This window comes from Phyllobates terribilis, unplaced genomic scaffold (genome assembly GCF_046119375.1).
Source record: "Phyllobates terribilis strain yellow unplaced genomic scaffold, ASM4611937v1 Scaffold_9__5_contigs__length_417890890, whole genome shotgun sequence".
In the NCBI taxonomy this organism is placed as follows: Eukaryota; Metazoa; Chordata; class Amphibia; order Anura; family Dendrobatidae; genus Phyllobates; species Phyllobates terribilis.
The window spans coordinates 231,396,354-231,421,517 of NW_027362769.1; the positions used below are offsets into that span (position 1 = coordinate 231,396,354).

General features: G+C 42.1%; 1 protein-coding gene across 4 annotated transcripts in view; it reads right to left on the reverse strand.

The window, feature by feature from the left end:
* Positions 1-25,164, reverse strand: part of CIITA (class II major histocompatibility complex transactivator) — a 107,584-nt gene that overhangs the window by 11,671 nt on the left and 70,749 nt on the right. For 3 of the 4 annotated variants that reach the window (XM_073647741.1, XM_073647739.1, XM_073647743.1), the window contains exons 8-19: positions 23,533-23,634; positions 23,376-23,456; positions 21,408-21,467; positions 15,216-15,353; positions 13,760-13,834; positions 11,395-12,988; positions 7,617-7,790; positions 7,431-7,499; positions 5,993-6,073; positions 4,726-4,818; positions 3,460-3,543; positions 1,257-1,340 (exon numbers count right to left, since the gene is read on the reverse strand). In XM_073647741.1, coding sequence (XP_073503842.1) covers positions 1,257-1,340; positions 3,460-3,543; positions 4,726-4,818; positions 5,993-6,073; positions 7,431-7,499; positions 7,617-7,790; positions 11,395-12,988; positions 13,760-13,834; positions 15,216-15,353; positions 21,408-21,467; positions 23,376-23,456; positions 23,533-23,634 — 2,635 coding nt within the window. The remainder of the gene's footprint in view (positions 1-1,256; positions 1,341-3,459; positions 3,544-4,725; positions 4,819-5,992; positions 6,074-7,430; positions 7,500-7,616; positions 7,791-11,394; positions 12,989-13,759; positions 13,835-15,215; positions 15,354-21,407; positions 21,468-23,375; positions 23,457-23,532; positions 23,635-25,164) is intronic. The other variant, XM_073647742.1, reaches the window with a different exon arrangement.

The window sequence follows — 25,164 nt, forward strand, 5'->3', positions numbered from 1 at the left end:
ATGCCCCTTGAAGCTCAGGGGCGAAACCCTGGACTGGACGCTGAGTGCATGGTTTTGTTTCCCGGAATTGGATTACATTGGAGTGCTGACTAGTATATGCTCCTTTGTGAGTATACTGATTATTAGTGATGAGCGAGTATGTTTTGTTAACCCTTTCGGCGAGTATACTTGGGCGAGCACCGAGTAGTTACAGCTGCTCGGTGTTATGCTTGAATCACTCCCGTGTGCATGATTTGCGACGGTTTGACAGCTTTAATACATGCGAGGAATGTCTGCTTCTTACTCATTCCTCACATGTATTAAAGCTGTCAAACAGTCGCAAATCATGAGCGCGGGAGCGATTCAAACACATCACCGAGCAGCTGTAACTACTCGGTGCTCGCCCGAGCATATTCGGCGAAAGGGTTAACAAAACATACTCGCTCATCACTACTGATTACATTTCAGAATAAAAATTTGCTATTGGTTTTTACACTACTGGTTTTGGTTACTTTGATTTATAGAGAATTTATTTATTTTACTTGCTTAATTCCACAGCGCTTTACAGACACTAACTACACTGTCCCCATTGGGGCTCACAATCTGCATTCCCTATCAGTATGTCTTTGGAGTGTGGGAGGAAACCAGAGAACCCGGAGGAAACCCACACAAACACGGGGAGAACATAAACTCCTTGCAGATGTTGTCCTTGGAGGGATCCCAGCGCTGCGAGGCTGCAGTGCTAACCACTGAGCCACCGTGCTGCAGAATCACGCCATTTAATTGTGGAATAATATCTTAGGCATGAAGATTATCTGCCAAGTCTAAACCTGTGATACAAAATCTATCCTAATAGGTGCTCAGGTTTTTTTATGACACCATTCGCTTTTTTAATTCTGTCTATTGCGGAGTTCTTTATGGACTTTTTGCTTCTACAAGTAACTAGTTCCACTGAAAATTTGATAGAGAGACTTCATATGTGCAATATTATTTTTATTCCATTTTTGTAACATTTTTGTGCATTTGATTATTTTACAATCTATGTGTCATCGGTGCCGGCCCATCCGTGGGCAGTGGAGGGGTTGGGGGCTCTTTAGACTTTCCTACAATGTGACCATTTATGGGAAGAAGAGCACTGAAAGGAAGAACTGTGGCAGGGTACATAATAAGGGGGGCGCCAGGTATTATCACTATTGATATACCATGGAAATTGACATTTTAGGTTTTGACTGGAGGGTGGAATTAATAATAAGCATTTTTCTTCCCTATGTACTTACTGTAAGGCCTCAAGTGATGTCAGGTCAGGAAGTATATTGGCCAACTGTTCAGCTCCCAAATCACAGACATTGTTATTATACAGGCTGCAAGTGATAGAAAACAGAAACAGTGATACCTTTACACAAAATATAAGTCAGGTATAGAACGTGCTGTAACATAAAAGGGGAATAGGGATGACACAGCCTCTATGTAAGGTTACCCATTGGCTCTCATCAAGGTTTTAGCTTCCATTTAACATTTGCACTAGAAAAAGCTCTCAACATTTATACTATAGGGAGACTGACTGATGCCTAACAGTGGTATCATCGATAGACTGTAACAATCCATTACATGGATACGTCATCAGATTTCCGAAAGTCTCCCATAATGTATCCGTTACTCTGATGGCACCATAGTCTATGGATGATGGGTGCCACCATTAGGCATCTGTCACAGACACCCATCACCATAGGCTATAATGGCATTCATGTCATGGACACATCATTTTATAAATACCAAATGCCTTCCGTCAGCCACAGTCTCCCATGCTAAAGATACACCATATGTTATATTGTATATTATTTTCTGGACTTCATGGAATACAATAGCATAGAGTTTAGCTTATAGGTTGGCATATTTCCCATTGTACTCACTAAATGCCAACCTAAAACATTTCCATATGTGTATATGCATTACATACATGACCATTGAAATGTTTGTACCCCTACAATGCCCCCTTTAAAATGGTCCTTGTGGTCGTTTTGAGTACATTTTGCCCAATAAAACATGCCAGATGGATATATATTAAAGGGAACCTATCAGGTCCCTTGATGCCTTTAAACCACTCCCATGATCTTTACAGCTTTAATCAGTCGGGCCAGTAATGTTTTTAATGTTTTATGGAATTGCACATTTTTCAGTAAGACCAGTTTACATACAGAACCTCGCTGTACGCTAATGATCCAGGACTAGTTCGGTGAGGCATTTCCTCACTGGGACTAGTCCAGGCTTAGTAGCTGCAGTCTCAATGCCTGGACATCCGTGATTGAAAATCCCTGTGCTGCCAGCATAGTCACAGCTAGCGCTTCTCCCGGCATCTCTCTCCCCAGTTACAGCTCTCCTAATAGCCAACTGCAGAGCAGGTACAGGGGGACTGAGATCCCTTCAGGGGCGCAAACTGTGAAGAAAGATGCCGGCAGTGCAGGAACTGTCATTCACTTCCAAGCGGTGTGACTGCAGCTACTGAGCTCCAGAAGAAGGCAGTGCGCCGAAACGCGCGTTGGGGCAGGCACCACCACCTACTGGAGGTAAGAAATTGTACCCTATATGCTCCTCTATTTACTTATGTCTATTCGACTTTTTATCAGACTTAAGATATTTACACCATGGATTAGTCAAATGATCTAGTTATGTTTGGAGCTACCTTGGTACTATCTCCCTAGTAGTTATTTTGTGGGTGAGTGGCGCCATCTTGTGGTTTCCCACTTTCTATTGGTATTTCATGTATTTTTTTGCTCTGTTTGATTAATAAAGATTCATTATATTTTACTATATGGTTCTTGTGTACATTTTCTCAAATTATGAGTAGCGTCCCTTAGTGCCACTATGTCTACTGCAGAGGTATTACTACTGGAGAGCAAATATTGTGGCCATGTGCAATATCTAGCATTGGGAATGGGTGAGATGATATACAGCCGGCCCTGCTTGAAGCATCCCATGCCATCCACCCAGTGGTGCGGCCGAGCAGGGCATCAATCATAGACGTTACCATTTCTCATATAGGATACAATATGGATTCTTCAGTAACATATCAACACTTTGCATCCTAGATGGTTACCGTCATTTCATGTCTTTGGCCAGTATTAAAGTCTTCTAACTTACATCTTAAAAGTGTGCACAATGATTCATCCCCAACCTAACACCCATGTTCTTTCATCATACAAAAACACCCATCTTACACATATTATTTCCTATGGTCATGATGATGGGATGTCATTTTACCCTGCAGGTGCAATATCGGTAAGCCCATATCCCGTCAGCTAAACGGTTTGTAAAACTTGTTAGAACTTGTAGAAAGAGATTACAATATCAGCTCATTCTGAAAGTGGCATACAGGAAATACAGTGCCTATATACTACCATGTGTATAAATCTGATATTAGAGTTTCACAATGAATGGAGACGAGTCCTCACTATGACAGCTCCGTGCCTTCCCTCCACTTACCTCAGTGTCTGCAATGAGTGCAATGATGGCAGAGCAGCGGCTAGTTTCTTCGCTCCCACACCAGTGATATTGTTCTGTGACAGACTGCATAAAACATTAGGACTGTTAGTTTCTGATCTTACTAATAACACGGGTGACATAACAGATTTTATAGACAGTCGGGGCCGATTGATCATTGCTTTTGCACGTTTTGCGTTTGCTTTTTGATTGTCATATTCATCTTTTCATTTGCACTTTTTTATCCATTTCATATGAGGTTTTTTTAATTCGCAATTGTGGCAGAGGTTTGGAGTTTCTAGGTGTTTTCGGCTGATTCAGCTTCCGCACCTTCTCGGTGGACTCTGCATATTATAGTATGATAATAGGAACGCATTACCTGCTTTTCGTAAAACAACCTTCACGGATGAGAAACGGTACATACAATTCACTTTTTGTAGGGAAAAGGTTTTTTTGTAGGAATACATTCTGATACTGGGATTTAGTCAAAGGACTCATGATTTGAGATCCTCAAACACTGGAACGCCCATTAAGAAATAGTACAACGATAGTAGAGCAAAAATATTCACAGGACCCTGCTCCAGCGGGCACATTAGTAGGCTGCGGCTGTCAGACCAGGGTGTTGCGACCCTTTCTACCTACAACATCCAAAGACCACTTTTGATTAGTAGGTTATTACACTGTGATGCAAAGCAGCCTGATGTTGGAGTGTCCTACTAATTAGAAGAGGCATCAGAGATGTCACTGGTAGTAGGTTTGCAGTGCTGTGGACTAGCAGACAAGGACATTGGATGTGACCGGTGGACCAGGGTCCTGCACACCTCCTCTTACCTGCAAAATCCAAAGACCTCTCTTGATTAATAGGTCATTAAATTATGGTGCACAGCAGCCTGATGTTGGAGTGGCCTACTAATTAGAATAAGCACCAAAGATATCACAGATAGGTTTGCAGTGCAGTGGTCTAGCAGACACGGACTTTGGCTGTGACCAGGGTCCTGCAAAGCTTTTTGCTCAACTCTGTTCTCATAATTCTGGTCATGGGCAAAATAGATGGAAAAACTAGAAATTTCTAGAGATATTGGAGTAATAGGGGACAGATGGTAAAAATATGCAGGTAATCTGTAGATAATATAAAATGTCATTTTACTCTGCTCGACCTTTAAAATGTTAAAGTAATGGCCAACAGCCCAAATCAACATCACTTTCCTCTAGTTCTAGAAAACTCAGAAAACACTTCCTCAAACTAATTAATGATTGTCCAAAACTTACTCCAGCGTTTGAAGACTCTGCAGTTCTGGGAATACCTCTGCCAGTTTCTCCACTCCTTTATCACCAATGTGGTTCTCTGTCAGGTTGTTCAAACTAGGGAAAGGTTAAGAGGGAAAAACAAATAACATTATTAGAAAATATTTTACTTTATAAAGCTATTCATAACCCCTTAATGACCAGGCCCTAAAGGCCTTAATGACTGTCACATTTCTTTAGCTTTTTAGCAGCTATAGCTTTTTTATTTTTTCACTGACATAGAAGTCTGATGCTTTGTTTTATTTTTTTAGCACAGTTTTGGTGCTGTTGGGGTAATTTTTTGTTATGCAAATTTAGAAAAGAGTGATTTTTGGTTTAGTATGTATATATATATATATATATATATATATATATATATATATATATATATATATATATATATATATATATATATATATATATATATATATATATTATTTTTTTTTTATTTTTTTTTACTGTACATGAAATAAGCTTTCACTAAATTCTCCAGGTCAGTTCTCCAGGTAGTTTAGGTTTTATCTCTATTTCTTAAATGTACTTTATTAAGTATGAAAAAAAATCACATGTATACTATGTGTATATATATGTTTGTTTTTATTACATAATCATAAAAGATCTCTGGAAACATTTTTTTTTACTTTGTTGATCATTTTTTTCCCTCCCCAGCAGCTCTGCTATTGATGACACAGATGTGGTCCACAGCAAGCCTTCTCCAATAAGTAAAGGACCCCCCCCCCAAAAAACCTTCCCCGACCCCTCAAAGCCTGAATGCCCTTCCTATTTAGGTATGGATGACCTCCCTTCTCTAAACCTTGGGGAGTGTCCAACTTTCTCCTGGCTTCCATCTGGGCTGCCACCCCAGTGTCCACCAGGATCTGAAGTTTCACTCCACCAGAAGTGAAAGCAGGGGTTACACAGCAAGCTGAAGAACCTGTTGATCAAGCAATCACCCCCAGACCATCCAAAGAGACTAGCTATATTGTATAAGTCTATGATTGTACATTGTGCTCCACCTATTAAAAGTACAGCATGAGGGCAGTGTGAGCTCCCGCATGGGGATCTTCAGTTTTTTACTTTAGTTGTCTGTATTCATATTATGATTAATTGGTATGTTCCTAAATAGTTCTTCTTCTATGTACAGTGTATACAATTCACATCAGGACTGAATGTATCATCAGAATCAGTATTACCATAATTTATGGTGCATAATACCAAACTCTAAGTGTTTCCAGGACATTATATTGCTTACTCTAAGTGTTGAAGAGCTGGTAGTTTCGGAAGAATTTCCACAAGCTTCAGGAAGCCATCTTGTCCATGTTTCTTTCCGAGCCTAAGACACAAAAATTCTGTACATAAATAGTATGCCCCTAGCTGCTTTATATGCTTTTATCTTTCCACTACCATAGGGTTAACCAAATTCTCCATCCACTCTGCTGGTGCATTTCTCCATTCCTCTTCCCTATCTTTGTGTATATACTGCACGCTGATCTAAAATTGCCATGTTGTGATACTACAATGCAATTAACTATAATGAATAAAGTTTCCGAATCCATTACCAACTCTGCAGGGTTTCCACATAACTACATTCACTGTTGCTAGTTGTGATTTTCAGCATGATATTAGTGATCTCAATGTCACATGGCTGCAAATCGGCAAGTAGTTCCAGCTATGGATTTACAGAAGTTACACAAAAGTATTGTACAAAACCACCATCATTAACTCATCATCCGCTCTAAAAATCTGCTAAAATCTGTCTTGGTCTTAAAAAAAGGGGCTTGCTAGCACAATAAAGTGTCAATTTGTGATGTTTGCTGCCTACTGAAGAGGAGAGGAGAAGGGAAGGATGAAGATTGGGGAGGAACAGAGTGAGACGCAGAATTAAAGGGAATCTGTCAGCAGGTTTTTGCTACCTCATCTGAGAGCAGCATGAAGTAGCAAAAGGGACCCCAATTCCTATGATGTATCAATTAGTTTACTGGGTGCAGCAGAGCTGAGGAATCTAACCCCGCCCCCACCAGGCTCTCTATGTACAATAGCTGCTATTAAAAGGGAGTTGCTTATCACAGGGGGAAGGGGCGTGGTCAGACTGATGCAATTCTAATCACAAGGTGATAAAACCTTCACTATAAATAAACAACACCACACTTGGTAATAAATGACACATCTTTCAACTCTGTGTCTCAGCCACTATCTCCTGCTGTCTTCAATTACACAGCAAAAACCTGATGATGGATTCCCTTTAAAGAAGGAGGCACATACACAACACAGACCTGTGAATCTGCTTTCTAGTAAGTGTTTGTCTCAACACAGTGCTGGATTCACAGCTAAACAGCTCAGTACTGCTGTACAATGTCCCTCATACTGCTGCTGCTTCTAAACATGCGAGTATAAAACCCTCATCTCTGTATATAGGAAACATAATAGCAAAAAATCTCCACCCACTCGCTCAGATTCAACTGATAGTCAGAGATAGAGCCCGCAGAGAGAAAAACTGGTGAAATTGTAAGTAATATAATGGGTAGAAATAGTATTATTCCTCATGTGCACACAAGACAGCTTATCCTCAACAGTTATCAGAAATTAAGAAGATCTGTATCACGGATAATTTTTGCCTTTCCTAATTACACTGCCACCATCAATATTACACAAGGGCAGACAAGACGCCATTAAATCATTTCACGACTTACCCAAATATGACCCTCGTCAAATTTTTTAAAGCGGGAATTTCCTTAATATCAAGGGATGAATCTGGAGAGCTGGAAATTAATGCAAAAGGTGCAGCATTAATAACCGAAAACTTTACTTAACATGTACATTATGTGCATCTAGGCTCCAGTATTGGATTGTAAAAAATGCCAGATATAAAGTCTTACCGGTTACAAATGTCATTCTGGATGTCTACTAAAGTGATCAGATCTGTGACATCTTTTATGCTTTCTACTTTGAACGGTTCTAATGTGAATTTTCTGATGCATTTCTTCAGCAGCAGACTCTGTCCATCAGCCAGCAGCATCTTCCAAAGGTTAACAGTATCACTGAGGGAGGCTCTGTAGAGAAAAAAGCATAACTCTTTGGTGGACATCTTTCACTCCATTGTTTCCTATGCTATCTACAATGCTCAGGTTTATATCAAATGTCCAACTATGTCTGGCAAGTCAGCATTACATGCAAAGTCCCCTGGTACAACGTTTCAAGACTGTCTCTATGCTCGGACTGGCCCACAGGGGAAGCGGTGAATCCCCTGGTGGGCCCTTGTGTAGAAATGAACCACCAACCCTGTTATATGAGAAGTAGTTAGCACAATACATTTGATTCTCTATGTACAGACGCAGTCAGCATCTCAACATTTATTTAACAAACTACCTAGTGTTTTATTACATAGAACCAGATGTAAATGTGTGAATGAGGGTAATGTAATATTTGCATGTAGCTGAACAGTGGGCCCCCAGAGGCGATGTTACTGGTGGGCTCTTGGCACCTCTGTTTGTCAAAGTCTTAGTTTGGTTCGCGCTGCTAGATATAGTGTAACACCTAATTTCTGGTTGTTCAGCTTCCAGTCTCCACTGTCCAATAGTGTTATATACGATATCAAGTCACGGTCAATTTTACGCCTTGTTCACACAGCAGTTTTTTAGGACAGTTTTTTATCAGTAATTGCAAAACAAAACTAACAGTGGTTCCAATGCACAGAATAGGTCTGTATCTTTGAACTATAGTTGAGAAGCTTTGGTAATTTTAGTAATGTACTGCTTTTTGGAGGTAAGTATGGAGGCAATTATTCTCTCTGCGTTACACCTCTGTTTGACACCCAGAATTGATCCAACAATCCTCTGACTGTGCTATTTGTTGTCCCCATTTTTCTGGTTTCAAGCCAGCTTGTTGACACTTCCAACCTCAACTCGGTCCACTGGCAAACAGGACAGTGGACATAGCCAAAGGCTGGCAGTGAAGGCGAGATCTCGGTGAAAGGGTGAATACCAGGGAGCCTTTGGGATCTGCTAAATGGAGTGGCTGGTAAGTAGTAGCCTTTTTGATTGATGAATTGCTAACACTGCCTGTATATTCACTTTTATTGGATTGAGGGAAACAGTTGTTTCTGTCAGAGCCAAAAAATGTAATTGACTGGTGGTCCAGCCATTTCAGTACTAGCCACTCTTACACTTTCACTTCTTCACTGTTCAACAGTTATTTAAAATGCTCACAGGATTGATTATAAAGCTGGAGGTACATAACACAGGATCCACTGTTCACAATAAGTTATGGACACAGTTGACCTTCTCTGCCTGCACAATGGCCTTTACATAGATCCCAGTGGATCAGCAGAGTCATCTCCCGTCCATAAGTTCTTATTGGTCAGGAGGCCATTGTAAAACACATCTCTGAATGCTGTCCATCTGGACCAATTAGGGCAGGGGTCCTCAAACTACGGCCCGTGGGCCACATGCGGCCCGCGGAGGACTTTTATCCGGCCCGCCGGGCTATGGGCGGAGGAGAGGAGAGCGGTGTCAGCGCCCGCCCTTCCCCCCGCTTGCTCAGGGCCCCGGCAGGCGGATACTTACCTCTCCCCGTGCCTCCGCAGATCCGCTGTCTTCCTGCTCTGCGCTTCCTGTGACGTCTCAGGTCAGAGGGCGCGGTGACGTCTTTACAACGCGCCCTCCCGAGTGCCGTCACAGGCAGCGCAGAGCGGGACAACGCTGCCGCGACGCTGGAGTCCGGACCAGAGTAGAGCAGCGGCAGCAAGTGAGAAGTGAGGTGAGTATTGGATTTTATTTTTTTTTTATGTATGGAGGCATAGGTCATTATATGGGGGGGTGACATCCTGCATGGGGCATGATATGGGGTAGTGACATGCTGCATTATATGGGGGGGTGACATGCTGCATGGGGCATGATATGGGGGAGTGACATGCTGCATGGGGCATTATATGGGGGGGTGACATGCTGCATTGGGCATGATATGGGGGGGTGACATGCTGCATGGGGAATGATATGGGGGAGTGACATGCTGCATGGGGCATGATATGGGGGAGTGACATGCTGCATGGGGCATTATATGGGGGGGTGACATGCTGCATGGGGCATTATATGGGGGGGTGACATCCTGCATGGGGCATTATATGGGGGGGGTGACATCCTGCATGGGGCATTATATGGGGGGGTGACATCCTGCATGGGGCATGATATGGGGGGTGACATCCTGCATGGGGCATTATATGGGGGGGAAAGGGACATCCTCCATGGGGCATTATATGGGGGGTGACATCCTGCATGGGGCATTATATGGGGGGTGACATCCTGCATGGGGCATGATATGGGGGAGTGACATCCTGCATGGGGCATTATATGGGGGGGTGACATCCTGCATGGGGCATGATATGGGGGGTGACATCCTGCATGGGGCATTATATGGGGGGGAAAGGGACATCCTGCATGGGGCATTATAAAGACAGGGGAGTGATATCTTGCATGGGGATTATATGGTGTGAGAAAGGGACATCCTGCATGGGGCATTATATGGGGGGTGACATCCAGCATGGGGCATTATAAGGGGGGATTAGCCTGCATGGGGCATTATAAGGGGGGGGAACAGCCTGCATATGGCATTATAAGGGGGAAACAGCCTGCCTATTGGGAACATTTACCTGCCTATTGGGGACCTATGCTGCCTATTGGGGATATTTACCTGCCTGTTGGGGACATTTACCTGCCTATTGGGGACTTATGCTGCCTATTGGGTACATTTACCTGCCTATTGGGTACAGTTACCTACCTATTGAAATACCGGTTGATTTAACTTTACTTGTTCTTCATTTTAAATATTGTATTTGTTCCTGTATTGTTTTTTTACTTCAAAATAAGATATGTGCAGTGTGCATAGGAATTTGTTCATAGTTTTTTTTAAAAACTATATTCCGGCCCTCCAATGGTCTGAGGGACCGTGAACTGGCCCCCTGTTTAAAAAGCTTGAGGACCCCTGAATTAGGGCATATAGACAAGATATTCCATAAATGTATGATAAATGTGAGATCTACCACTGATACTACACCACAATTCTGACACATTCCCTTTAAATGGGTTATCTGGGACTTTTGCTTTTTTTTCCCTCTGGGGCTAAGAACTTACCAGCAGATAATTGCTCACTACCTGCCTGTTCTACCCTGAGCCTAAGACAGCGATTCTTCTGCTTCCTTTGACTTTACATCAACAGAGCAGTTCTTTCTCTTCTGGTCTGCTCTGTCGACAGGGCGTGACTGCCAACATCATGCTGATTGACAGCTGGCTCCCCGTAGTTAGTATGACACTAGCAGTGATGCCCCATCGACTGAGCAGAGAAGGAACTGTTCTGCAAGAGAATGGTTGGCAGAAGCGGTCAGTGACTGCTCTAAGCCGGAAGAGATTGTCGCAGGGCAGAACAAGCAGGTAGTTAACAACTATCTGCCGGTAAGTTCTTAGCCCCATAGGAAAAAATCCAAAAGTCCCAGATAACCACAATGAAGTTAATCATTTCAAGAGACCTCTTGGTGCGATACTTGGCCGAGTTGGCCACATCTAATTACAAACTTTCTGTTAATAAAATATAGAATAATCTGTGTTGGCTAATCAGGCCCTGAACCATAATTCAAAAAATGATTTTGTTCTACGTAGACCATACCTGAATGATGTGATGCCTTTGAGATGCACCAGTTCTTCTAAACCTTTCTGATCAATGCTCGTCTTCCTCAGATCCAAGGAAACCTTTGCTTTTGAAATTTTTAAAACTTCCTTCACTACAAACACATCTGGTGGAGTAAGCCGAGTGTTCACAAACGAAAGCTCCTCATTCAGTTCTACTGCTAATCCACGCATGAGGCGCAAGTTGTTTGCTCCATATAGACAATGAAAAACTTCAAGCATTTTTTGTGGGCAGAGCTCTGAAAGCTCCAATGTTTGAAAATAATCATTTATTTTCTTTTGTTTTTTTACATGTTTGGTGCACTTAGAACTAGGACTTCCCTTGTTGCAATACAACAGACCAATTAGAAACCTCCGTACCATGTTTGGACAACTTTCTTGGTTCCGTCTTTTTTTGAGGTCAAAAGAAATATATCTGACCAAGTTCCTGTCAGTTATACTATCAAGTGTATGAAGTGCTGAAGAGAAGTTCTGGACGAGTGCATTGTTAGACGTACACCCCATAGTATTTCCATTGCCAATCAGTAGTTTTTCAGTTTGTGGTTCCAGTTGAATTTTTTTGTCAGATACAAAATCAAGACACATTGAGTCAACTGTACAGTGTTTTGTGGATGTTCTTTCACAAGAATCAGGAGAGTGCAAGCTCTTCTGAAACAAGTCATAGTAAAGGGCTGCTAATGTCAAAGGTAGTTCTTTGTTTCGAGTCTTTAAGTTTTCTTCAGCAAATAAGCACATTAATTTACACATAAAAGGAATATAACAATAGCTGAAGACATATTGGTGATTTTTAATCCATTCTAGGGCATTACTGAAATCTAGCCGTTCCTTAAAATATTCTTTGATGTACCATTCCACCTGACTTGGAGAAAATCCCATCATTTCAATGATTTTGTCAACTTTTCCCAAGTACTGATTGAGTTTTTCTCTGACCCTTGCAGTTATAAGCAAGGTGCAACCACGTAGTAGCTTTTTCTGGAAAAGACCAGTAAATAAGTCCTTCACTTTATTGGTTTTACTTGGTGTCATGGAAAAGGAACCATGAAGAAGACCTTCTGGATCCTGGAATTCATCGAAACCATCAAAGATGAGAAGGACCTTCTCTGGATTTCTCAGAATGTACTGGTAGACATCAATGTTCTTCTGTTGAGCACAAGAAGACTCCTTGAAAAGGAAGTCTCTAAAGCTGTACTGCTTACATACATCCAGATTTCTACACTCAAAATAAAACACAAAGCTGAACTGATCAAACTTCCCGGCTGACCATTCGTGGCAAATCTTCTTGACAAGTACAGTTTTACCCATTCCTGATTGTCCAAGTAGTGCAGTAATTTTAGTCTCCATTTCCTTTCCATCTTTGTCCTCAAACAGATTCAAGAGCTCGAGTGTCTCTGTTTCCTTCTGAGTCAAATCATAATTTACTAATTCTTTCTCTGCTGTTTTGCTAATAACCTTTCCAGTTTTGGGAGTGATCCTACTATTCACAAGCCCCACTTCAGTATATGGGAAATCCATTTCTGATGCAAATGTTTCATAGTATAGTTGTTTCTGGGCTTCTGTAAATGAGTTCACGAGTTCTAAGTAAAGGATAAAAATAGTGAGTGCTGATGAACACATAAAGGATCTATAAGATATTTAAAAATAAAGGAAAGACTGATATTTCTCTCTTTTGTATTTACTTCTCTTTACAAAAAAATACACCCAGAGGCACCATAACAAGCACAATATGTAACAAACCTATCTACATGCAGGGGCATTTTTTAAGAAAAATACTTATTGCTATATCTAATAATAAAATGGGAAAATCTCCTAGATGTCACCAATACTAAAATTTTGGCTTGCGAGTATTGGACTTTCTTTACATAAATGTAAAATGACATCAGTCTTGAAATGATGGTAGATGTTCATACATTAAGTGTGATAACCACAAGAAAGAAAAGTGAGAAGATGCCTCTAATAAGTCATCAGATGGTAACTACAACTGTAGAATATGTGTCCTCAATCAATGGCAGATGTATTGGTGACCTCTAACACTAAAAAACCTCAACACATCAAAGAGCACATGGAACAGCTTAGAACTTTCCAATGGACCATGATAGCAAACTCAGAAATCTCAAGTCTTCAGACTACTTATCATTTACTATTTGACAGGTTGCGATTTTCTTTTCTTGCAACCTGGCTTTTCACTTTTGGTTCTAATACTTTTCATTGGGTAGAATAGCTCACAAGTAGCAACAGATGGCGGAACAAAACATTCACATGTCGGTATATATGCAGTCACTGAGAAATCATCTGATGAAAATAATTGGACTTGTTAGAAATATGAAGAATAATGTAGGTCATCTTACTATGCTTTTCACTGTCCCGGTGTACAGGTTGAACTTGTGTCTGCTTCAACTTGTCGGCATTCTCTGTATCCATTTCTGGGAAGAAGAACATATTCATGATATGTTGTCTACATGACCAGAGTGGATAAGGGTTACTGATATACCATATTTTGCAGACCATAAGACGCACCCAAAATTTTGAGGAGGAAAATAGGAAAAAATATTTTTTTAATTAAATGGTGGTGTGTCTTATAGGGCGCTTTTACCGTAGCTTACTGGGAGGATTGGGCGGCTGCGGTTGAGCAGGTCCCAGGAAGGAGGATCGCTGCTGCAGGAAGCTGGCGGCGGCGGCAGGAGTGGGGCGATGCTGCGGGCCCCAGGCTGGGAGGAGGTGGTGTTCACTGGTGCGAGGCTGTGGAGGGCTCTGGGCGCCGAAGTGAGTCCCCGCACTTCCCATCATTTTCACTGCGGTGTTCTGTACGAATGCACAGGTTCAGATTTCAGGAGTGGAAATCAAATCTGCGCATGTGCCGCCTCTGGCGGCCATTTTCCCGAAGTCAACTGCAGTAAAAATTATGTGAAATGCAGGGACTCCGCCAACATTTGCTAAAAGTCCAGAGCCGGCAGCAGCCTCGCACTGCCGAACACCCCTTCCTTCCAGCACGGGGCAACACTCCTGCCGCCGGCAGCTTTTTGCAGCAGCGACCTTACCGCAGCCGCTCCACCCGATAAGTAACATTTGGATTATAAGATGCACCTCCATTTCCCCCCCAAATTTGGGGGGGGGGGTAAAAAGGGCTTCATAAAATTCTAAAAATACAGTAATTAACAAACCATTCATTCTGAAAGAAGCAGGTTTACATATGATTTAACCTAATCATTCAATCTATCAACATTGATTTTCCTATATAGTCAATCCACTACCTCAATATTTTGAGTTAAAATAGTATTCTGGTAAAAGCAAATTATCAACTATCTGCTGGACAGTTGCTAACTTCTAGATCGGAGGGGGTGCAACCACTGGGATCCACTCCAAATACCAGAAAGGGTTCCACACTTCCACTCCAATCAAACTCTATGGGACTGAAGAAGATCTATTGTAGAAGAACTGTACCCTCACATAGAGACTGAATGGAGTGACAGGGCTGATGTTCCAAAAAGGTGGGGACACTGGCCTTCTGTCCTGGCAATCATTGGGTGTTTGAGAAACTGAACCCTCACCAATAAAGCAGTTGTCAACTATCCAGAGATTGGTTGACAATTTGTAATTACTGGAATACTTTCTACAAAATATGAAAAAAAACATGAAAATTCAGTTCTGATTCAGCATTTGACAGAGGAATCTCCCAAATGTCTTTGTTTCATACAGTTCCCTATGTCACACATGACATTTTGGTCAGGTCTGTGTAAGTATGCCAAGTTATAGTAAGAACTAATACAGTTAGGACAGAGAAAAAACGATGAAACCAAAAGTTACCTATTGAGGGACAGTGGCACAAAGAAGCCGCTTCTGGCGAGTTGGGCAAATCAGCTGCGCTGGGCACAAAAGGACTGTAGGAGCCGCTCCTGTCAGGAAATGGTGGGATGCTCGTATTTGTAGAAGGTGCATGGTCTTCTAGATCAAACAAGAGACAACACATTCAGCCAAGGCCTCCATACACATAAGATGAAAGTTGGCCAATCCTGTTGATGTCAGGGGACTGACCAACCAGCCGATGTGTTTGGAGGCATCTCGACATTCCCGATGATGTGAGGGGGGAGACGCATCAGCAATTGGAATTTCAATCCTTTTATTTTAAGGAGAGATAAAGTCTCATGAACGATCGTTCGGCGGCTATCTCATGTGTATGGCCAACTAAGTGCTCCGCTATCGTAATAGATTTAGAATAGGGTTAGAAAAAATGTCTTATTGGGATGTAAGATTTTTTAAGGTGAAATGAGGGAGAATATATTATGGCCAAGCTTCACAGAAAGACACAAGCCAGCTCATGTTTATATGCCAGAACACCAGAAACTCTTGCCCTCACTGGGCATTAGTCCCAGAAAATAAAGACTAACCTTTGAGAGAGAGTCATAGACTTTTTCCAATATATCCACATGGATTTCAAGGTATCTGACTGATGTGATTTAATGGGAACTTTACACATGATGAACCCAAAGGTACAGGACTGACAGAGCTGTGTCTTGTACTGAGCCATGCACCTGTGCATCCATCACAGGAAGTAAGCAATAAAAGTGCTTACTGCATGACTGCTAGCAGAAGTACTGGAAATCATAAAGAACTGATGCAGAAAGTACACATAAAGATAACTTGTCACTTGCCGTAAATTTGTAACTGTTTTACCTGGTCTACATGGTGCTGTTCTCCTAAATTTGGCATTATTTTTCTTTTTTCTTTCGTTCCTGTGTCTCTCCATTCGTGAGATATGGCCCCCTCTTTCCTGTATGTAAATCTAGTCTTTTTAGCCAACAGGACATGGCCCTTAAGAAGGCCAGAGCTGAGAGCCATGGCCACTTGGATAAGAAGACTACATTTACCCATAGGAAAGAGGGGGGTCATATAGTATGTCAGGAACAGAGAGGCACAGAGACAAAAGAAATAATGGCAGGGCTCAGAAAACTGTGGCACTTATATTGGGTAAAAAAATACATATTTATAGCTCGTAACAGGTTCTCTTTAAAAAGTTAGATCATTTTTCATTGTACAAAGAATATTTATTTCACTGTAACTGTAATATAGCTTTCAGCTCAATGCCTTATAGATATTTTAGACATAGTTTTTTTTATCAATATTTAAAAGAAATTTCTATATTCAGAAAACCCCTGTGCACAGGCGCAGTTTGTTTAAAAAAATGGTGCTTTACTCACCCTTCCCAGGTCCGGCACGAGTCTCCCAGGATCTGTTTTTGTAGCACAGCTGATGTAACGTCGACAGCACTGCAGGCGGTGAGCTCAGCAGGAAGACGGCATGAGCTGAGCTTACATATTGACAAATCACTGGACCCGATGAGGGTGAGTAAAGCATATTTGGGGTTTATATATATATATTGTGTCCCTGTTGGAGGAAAAGTTGCGAAATCTAGAAGAGAGGTTAACTACCTTGAAAATCATTAAGGAAGGTGAAGAGTTCTTAGACAGAGCAGAATTATCTCTTCATGATTCAGAAAGAGAAGAAATTCAAACTGCACCTGAGGAAACAGAGGAATGGAAGCATGTGACCCACAGAAGCAGGAGGATCGAGAGGCAGTCAGCACCCATACTGCTCAGGAACCATTACCAGGCTCTCACGCAGGAGAACCATGAAGAAATACAGCAAGATAAGACTTTGCCAGCAATGAATAACCTTGTAAGCCCTCAGAATCCTCCTGGATGGAGAAAGAAGAATGTTGTGAAGAAAAAACGGAGAGTGGTGGTCATGGGGGATTCCCTGTTAAGAGGAACAGAGGCCGCTATCTGCAGACCAGACATAACCTCAAGGGAAATGTGCTGTCTTCCAGGAGCAAAAATTAAAGATGTGTCTGACAGGATATCAAGACTCTTCAGACCTACAGATCACTACCCATTCCTGCTAATACATGTGGGGACAAATGACACCGCAAGAAAGGACCTGGAAACCATCTGCAGTGACTTTGAAGACTTAGGCAAGAAAGTGAAAGAATTGGGAGCGCAGGTGGTCTTCTCATCCATCCTCCCAGTGGATGGCCATGGAACAATGAGGTGGAATAAGATTCTACAGGTGAACAACTGGCTACGTCGATGGTGCCGTCAACAAGGATTTGGATTTCTGGATCACGGAATGAATTACCTATACGATGGACTACTTGCTAGAGATGGGGTGCACCTTACGAAGACTGGAAAACATGTATTTGGAAGTCGCCTTGCTACACTCATCAGAAGAGCTTTAAACTAGAACAATGTGGGAAGGGAAGCAAAAGGCCAGAAAAAGCCATACAGCTGACAAATACTATTGAGATCTCTGCTACTGGAAGTGGAAAAGAAGAACAAAGACCAAAAAATCTAAATAATAAAAATATGGGAGGAAGAGAAACCAATCACAAACTAAAATGTTTTTATACAAATGCACAAAGCATGGGCAACAAACAAGGAGAATTGGAACTACTAATGCAGGAAAAGGAATATGATGTCATTGGAATCACTGAAACTTGGTGGGACGATACACATGATTGGAATAAAAGGCTAAAAGGATACAACTTATTTGCAAGAAACAGACTTGATAAACGAGGAGGAGGTGTTGCATTGTATGTTAGAAAAGCGTATATCTGCACAGAGATTGAAGCTTCAGAGACTGGGAGTTCTGTGGAAACTGTTTGGGTAAGAATACAAGGAGAGAACAACGGAAAGGACACCATTGTAGGCATTTACTACAGGCCACCTGGGCAAGCTGAAGATATGGATGAACTCTTTATGTATCAAATGACCAAGTTCTCCAAAAAATATGACGTAGTGGTCATGGGAGATTTCAACTATCCAGACATTTGTTGGGAATCTCTCTCAAGTAAAACTAACAGGTCAAGCAAATTCTTATCCTCTCTTGCTGACAACTTTATCTTCCAAAAGGTAGGGGAGAAAACAAGGGGATCTGCTACTTTGGATCTAATCCTTATAAACAGGGAGGAAATGGTTGAGGAGGTAAAGGTGGCTGGGACCCTAGGAGGCAGCGATCATGCTATTATAGAATTTTGGATAACTAGAGGAGGAAGACATGTGAAGACTCAAACTTCAAGGTTAGATTTTAGAAAGGCAGATTTTAAGAGACTCAGAAAGAGAATAGGAGGGATCCAATGGCTGGATGTCCTTAAGGACAAAAATGTCCAGGAAGGATGGGAAATTTTTAAAAATGAGATTCTCAAAGCACAATCGTTAACAATCCCGAAAAGTAGGAAGAATGGGAAGCATTTAAGGAAACCAGGATGGATGAACACAGAACTTAAACACATGCTAAAAAGAAAGAAAGAAATGTTTATTAAATGGAAAGAGGGAGGCATATCTAAAGAAGATTATAATGCAGTCTGCAGATCCTGCAGGGCACGTATCAGGTTAGCTAAAGCTGACAATGAATTAAGGCTTGCAAGAGATGTCAAAAGCAATAAAAAAGGATTTTGGGGGTATGTCAAAAGTAAAAGAAAAGTCAAAGATGCTATAGGATTTTTACAGGATGAAAATGGAGAAATGGTAAGAGAGGATGTTGAGAAGGCCGAACTTTTTAATTCCTATTTTGCATCTGTTTTCTCTCAGAAAGAAAATGTAACATCAACTGATCTTCACTGTCCTTTTAAAGGAATAGAGGAATCCAAGTTATCAGTAAACAGAAAGATTGTGAGGGAATATTTAGCTAACATAAATGAGTTCAAGTCTCCAGGTCCAGATGAATTACACCCCAGAGTACTGAAGGAGATTGTAGAAGAAATTTTAGAACCACTCTCCATAATCTTTGAAAATTCTTGGAGAACAGGAGAAGTCCCAGAAGACTGGAGAAGAGCAAATGTTGTTCCTATCTTCAAAAAGGGGAAGAAGGTGGACCCAGGGAACTATAGGCCGGTGAGTCTGACTTCTATACCAGGAAAGATCTTTGAACAAATTATTAAACAACATGTATGTAAGTACATGGATAAGAATGAAGTGATTAACCAGAGTCAGCATGGGTTTGTAACTAACAAGTCATGTCAGACTAACTTAATTTCCTTCTATGACAGAATCACTGACTGGGTGGATCAGGGAAATGCTGTAGATATAGTATATCTTGACTTCAGCAAAGCATTTGACAAAGTATCTCACATCATCCTTATTGAAAAAATGACCAAGTATGCAATGGACCAGGCAACTGTTAGGTGGATTCATAACTGGCTTAGTGATCGGACTCAAAGGGTGGTTGTAAATGGCTTCACATCCAGCTGGATGAATGTCTCAAGTGGGGTACCACAGGGCTCCGTCCTGGGACCTGTATTGTTCAACATCTTTATCAATGATTTAGATGAAGGAATTGAGGGTAAACTGATTAAATTTGCTGATGACACAAAGCTAGGAGGGATAGCTAATACTAGAGAAGAGAGAGAGAGGATTCAAAAAGACCTAAATAAACTGGAGCAGTGGGCAGCAACCAACAGAATGGTTTTTAACAGGGAAAAATGCAAAGTACTACATCTGGGCAATAAAAATGAAAAAAGCATATACAGAATGGGAGGAATAGAGCTAAGCAACAGTACATGTGAAAAAGACTTAGGTATACTAATAGATCATAGACTGAACATGAGTCAACAGTGTGATGCAGCAGCAAAAAAGGCAAATACAATTCTGGGATGTATTAACAGAAGCATACAGTCTAGATCACGTGAAGTCATTATCGGTCTTTACTCCTCTTTGGTCAGACCTCATCTGGAATACTGTGTACAGTTTTGGGCACCACATTTTAAAAAAGACATAGACAAACTGGAGCAAGTTCAGAGAAGAGCGACCAGAATGGTGACTGGTCTGCAAACCATGTCCTATGAGGAACGGTTGCAGGATTTGGGAATGTTTAGCTTGCAAAAAAGAAGACTGAGAGGAGACTTAATAGCTGTCTACAAATATGTCAAGGGCTGTCACATTGTAGAAGGATCATCTTTATTCTCATTTGCACAAGGAAAGACTAGAAGCAATGGGATGAAACTAAATGGGAGGAGACACAGATTAGATATTAGAAAAAACTTTTTGACAGTTAGGGTGATTAATGAGTGGAACAGGCTGCCACGAGAGGTGGTGAGTTCCCCTTCAATGGACGTCTTCAAACAGAGGCTGGACAGACATCTGTCTGAGATGATCTAGTGAATCCTGCTTTGAGCAGGGGGTTGGACCAGATGACCCAGGAGGTCCCTTCCAACTCTACCATTCTATGATTCTATGATTCTATGATATATATATATATATATAAACTGCAGCTGGAAGACAAGTGTTTTGTCTTTTCCATCTTGTATTTTCTGGACTGTTGTATCAAGTGCTGGCAGCAAAAAGTATTAGTGCACGGATATCAAGTTCCAATAATCAGCTAACCGTGACCCTCTCTGTGTCCTGCATCTGGTCCGAATGCTACAGAATACACAAGATCAATTTCACCAGCCTTAAATTTGCACTGGTGATATAGAAAATATCAAGACAGAAGCAACAAAAAAAAAGAAATCCACTTATAGAAGATGCGATTGATCATTTGCAGCCATCAGCAGTTCAAGGAAATCTGTTAGCAGACTTTGCTATGTAATCTGAGAGCAGCATGATGTAGGAACAGAGACCCTGATTCCAGCGATGTGTCACTTGCAGGTTTGCATGCTGTAATTTTGATACAATCACAGTTTTCTCAGCTGCAGATCTAGCGGTTCTCTGAATGCTGACCCCAATATAACTCCGCCCACACCACTGATTGGCAGCTTGCTGTGTACACATAAAGTACATGGGAAGAAAGCTGTCAATCTGTGGTGTGGGCGGGGTTACACAGACTGGGAGGACTACATGGCATGAGACAACTAGTCCTGCTGATAAAGCAGACTTTATTAAAACAATCACACAGCCCAGTAAGTGACACATCACTGGAATTAGGATCTCAGGCTCTACACCATGCAGCTCTCAGATTACATGACAGAATCTGCTGACAAATTCTCTTTAAAAAATGGACTATTACCAGGTATAGGAGTGGGGGGTGTAGATGGCACACATGATGGTACAGATACAGGAGCGGGTGCTAGGAAGAAAATAAAATGGCAGATTTTAGACATCTGCTCGTGTCCAATGGCACCTGACACTAAGGTACACAACAGTCATTGACAATTACTGAACTCAAGTGTTCTTCTGAATACATTTAGGAAAGATTCTCCAGTCTGAATCTCTTATGTACCCAATTGCATGAAGGAAAGTCCATATATTGGACTTGTGGATACAGTGGGGAAAAAAAGTATTTAGTCAGCCACCAATTGTGCAAGTTCTCCCACTGAAAAAGATGAGAGAGGCCTGTAATTGACATCATAGGTAGACCTCAACTATGAGAGACAAAATGAGAAAACAAATCCTGAAAATCACATTGTCTGATTTGGAAAGAATTTTTTTTTCAAATTTTGGTGGAAAATAAGTATTTGGTGAATTACAAAAGTTCACCTCAATACTTTGCTATATATTCTTTCTTGGCAATGACAGAGGTCAAACGTTTTCTGTAATTCTTCACAAGGTTGGCACACACTGTTGCTGGTATGTTGGCCCATTCCTCCATGCAGATCTCCTCTAGAGTAGTGATGTTTTGGGGCTGTCGCTGGGCAACACGGACTTTCAACTCCCTCCAAAGGTTTTCTGTAGGGTTTAGATCTGGAGACTGGCTAGGCCACTCCAGAACCTTGAAATGCTTCTTACGAAGCCACTCCTTCGTTGCCCTGGCAGTGTGCTTGGGTTCATTGTCATGCTGAAAGACCCAGCCACGTTTCATCTTCAATGCCCTTGCTGATGGAAGGAGGTTTGCACTCAAAATCTCACAATACATGACCCCATTCATTCTTTCATGTACACGGATCAGTTGTCCTGGTCCCTTGGCAGAGAAACAGCCCCAAAGCATGATGTTTCCACCCCCATGCTTCACAGTAGGTATGGTGTTCTTTGGATGCAACTCAGCATTCTTTCTCCTCCAAACAAGACGAGTTGTGTTTCTAACAAACAGTTCTACTTTGGTTTCATCTGACCATATCACATTCTCCCAATACTCTTCTGGATCATCCAAATGCTCTCAAGCAAACTTCAGACGGGCCCGGACATGTAATGGCTTAAGCAGGGGGACACATCTGGCACTGCTGGATCTGAGTCCCTGGTGGCGTAGTGTGTTACTGATGGTAGCCTGTGTAACGTTGGTCCCAGCTCTCTGCAGGTCATTCACTAGGTCCCCCCGGGGGGGTTCTGGGATTTTTGCTCACTGTTCTTGAGATCATTTTGACCCCACGGGGTGAGATCTTGTGTGGAGCCCCAGATTGAGGGAGATTATCAGTGGTCTTGTAGGTCTTCCATTTTCTAATTATTGCTCCCACAGTTGATTTCTTCACACCAAGCAGCTTGCCTATTGCAGATTCAGTCTTCCCAGCCTGGTGCAGGGCTACAATTTTGTTTCTGGTGTCCTTCGACAACTCTTTGGTCTTCACCATAGCGGAGTTTGGAGTGAGACTGTTTGAGGTTGCGGACAGGTGTCTTTTATACTGATAACAAGTTCAAACAGGTGCCAGTACTACAGGTAATAAGTGAAGGACAGAGGAGCCTGTTAAAGAAGAAGTTACAGGCCTGTGAGAGCCAGAAGTTTTGCTTGTTTGTAACTGACCAAATACTTATTTTTCACCAAAATTTAAAAAAGAATTTCTTTCCAAATTAGACAATGTGATTTTCAGGATTTGTTTTCTCATTTTGTCTCTCATAGTTGGGGTCTACCTATGATGTCAATTACAGGCCTCTCTCATCTTTTTAAGTGGGAGAACTTGCACAATTGGTGGCTGATTAAATGCTTTTTTTCCCCACTGTACATCTGTGGTCACATAAGCATTGAAATGCACAGTCTGAGAATAAGCTTGCCATGAAGGCAGGATAGCTGGAGGCAACAAGTAGACACAGACATAGAATGAATTACCTGGGCAAAGTACTATGCTTGCGATAAACTGAAAACTGGCTGGTGAAACCACAGGGAAAGACTGAGGGTGGCATGTGTTTCCTGAGGAAGAGGAAAAGGAAATGGCTTCATTTGAATATAAATAACGGGTGACGGGGACCACAAGGGAAACACTTACCTGCTCCTTCAAGCGAGCATGCATAAAAGTAGGGGACATTAGCTGAGTTTAGAGAATCCCAGGTCCCGTTCCCAGTACAGATTTCATTTATTGCAGGGGTGTCTAAATATAAAATACACTATATATCAATATATTAAAGGGTAAATGTCATTTTAATTTATATTTTATAAATAGTACACATGAAAATAAGCAATTTTGTAATGCATCTTATCAGAGAAGTCGTCTTCTTTCTCCTCCTGGAATGATCATTCATTCTCAATTCATTGGTAATATCTGTAAAATCTGTATTTAGTGGAGACAGATTTTCCCATTTCAGGGATAGGAGAGGACACTTGGTTCTCCTCCACTATGAAGGAGATAGGGGCAGACAGATATTCTGCTGCAAGTTCTCCAAAATGTCAGCTTGATGAACCATCCATAGGGAGAGACAAGAGGAGTCCAAGGCTGGACTCTCTCTGAATCGCTTCAAGTGAATGACAAGTCTCTCCTTGTCAGGTCAATTAGAGTGGCGCGGAGACAATCCAACCGGAGACTGCATCAGACTCATATTGTCTCTCCCTATAGTCCCCAGGTGGCTCCTTAAACTATGGAGTGTTTCAAAGTATGACATGATCTAATCCATGCTGCCCCTGGTTTGGGTGGCATGTATCTAGTGATTAGTGACAGGTTCCCACTGAAACCATAGCTAGATCTGGTTTCTAAAGGAAGTGGACCCAGAATATTTTGCATTCAGGTTCAGGAGTTGGAGAGGAGGACCATGTTGGAGATATTTGTCATGCACGCAGGTGGCGCACGTGGATCGTGAACCCACTGTGCTACGAGGCCAGGCTTATCTAGGAGGGATGTAGCTAAGAGGCTACCTGGTTTTCACTGGAGCTCCTGATGGTGGACTCAGACTTGAGCTGCAGGTAGCCGCCAGGTACCACTCCTAGGCAGTCCCCGGCACCGCAGCTGCCGACCCCAAGGGTCGGTTTCACTGACACAGACAGGACTCGGAGTCACAGACAAGACTGGATTCGGAACCGGGTGCAGCTTCGGGGTTCATATACGCCGGAGAGGCTTCAGGATCAGGGTCCGCCGTTGCAGCTACAGAGTTCAGGTACCGCCGGAGCAGCTTCAGGGTTCAGGCACCGCTGGAGCGGCTACAGGGTTCAGCTACCGCCAGAACGGCTTTAGGGAAAAGTACGCACTATTCAGGAATATGGGAAAAGAATCAGAGTAACAAACTAACTTCAATAGATTAAGACAGGGGACCTGGCAACATACAGTTGCACACACAAGAGTTGTAAGGAAACTACAGGGGTTGCTCAGGCACCTCACTACTTGGGAGGGTGCCTTTTATACAAGATGGCTCCCAACTATTGGCTGGGGACATCTATAAGGTGCACGCACTCCCCTTTGAGGACAGGTGGAGTGCTCGCGCATTAGGTGCACCGCAGGGAAGCCTGTGCTGCATGCATAGAAAGCAGGAGATGGGGAGGTCGCAGCGCGGCCAGGGCGGTGAGTGTCGGCATCCATGCATGGAGGAGGAAGGGGAACCAAGCAGGGGCACCAGCATTGGTGTTACAATATTGAGACATGCAAGTCAAATCGAGGTTCATCCAAAATCCATCATTATTTTCCACTATATTT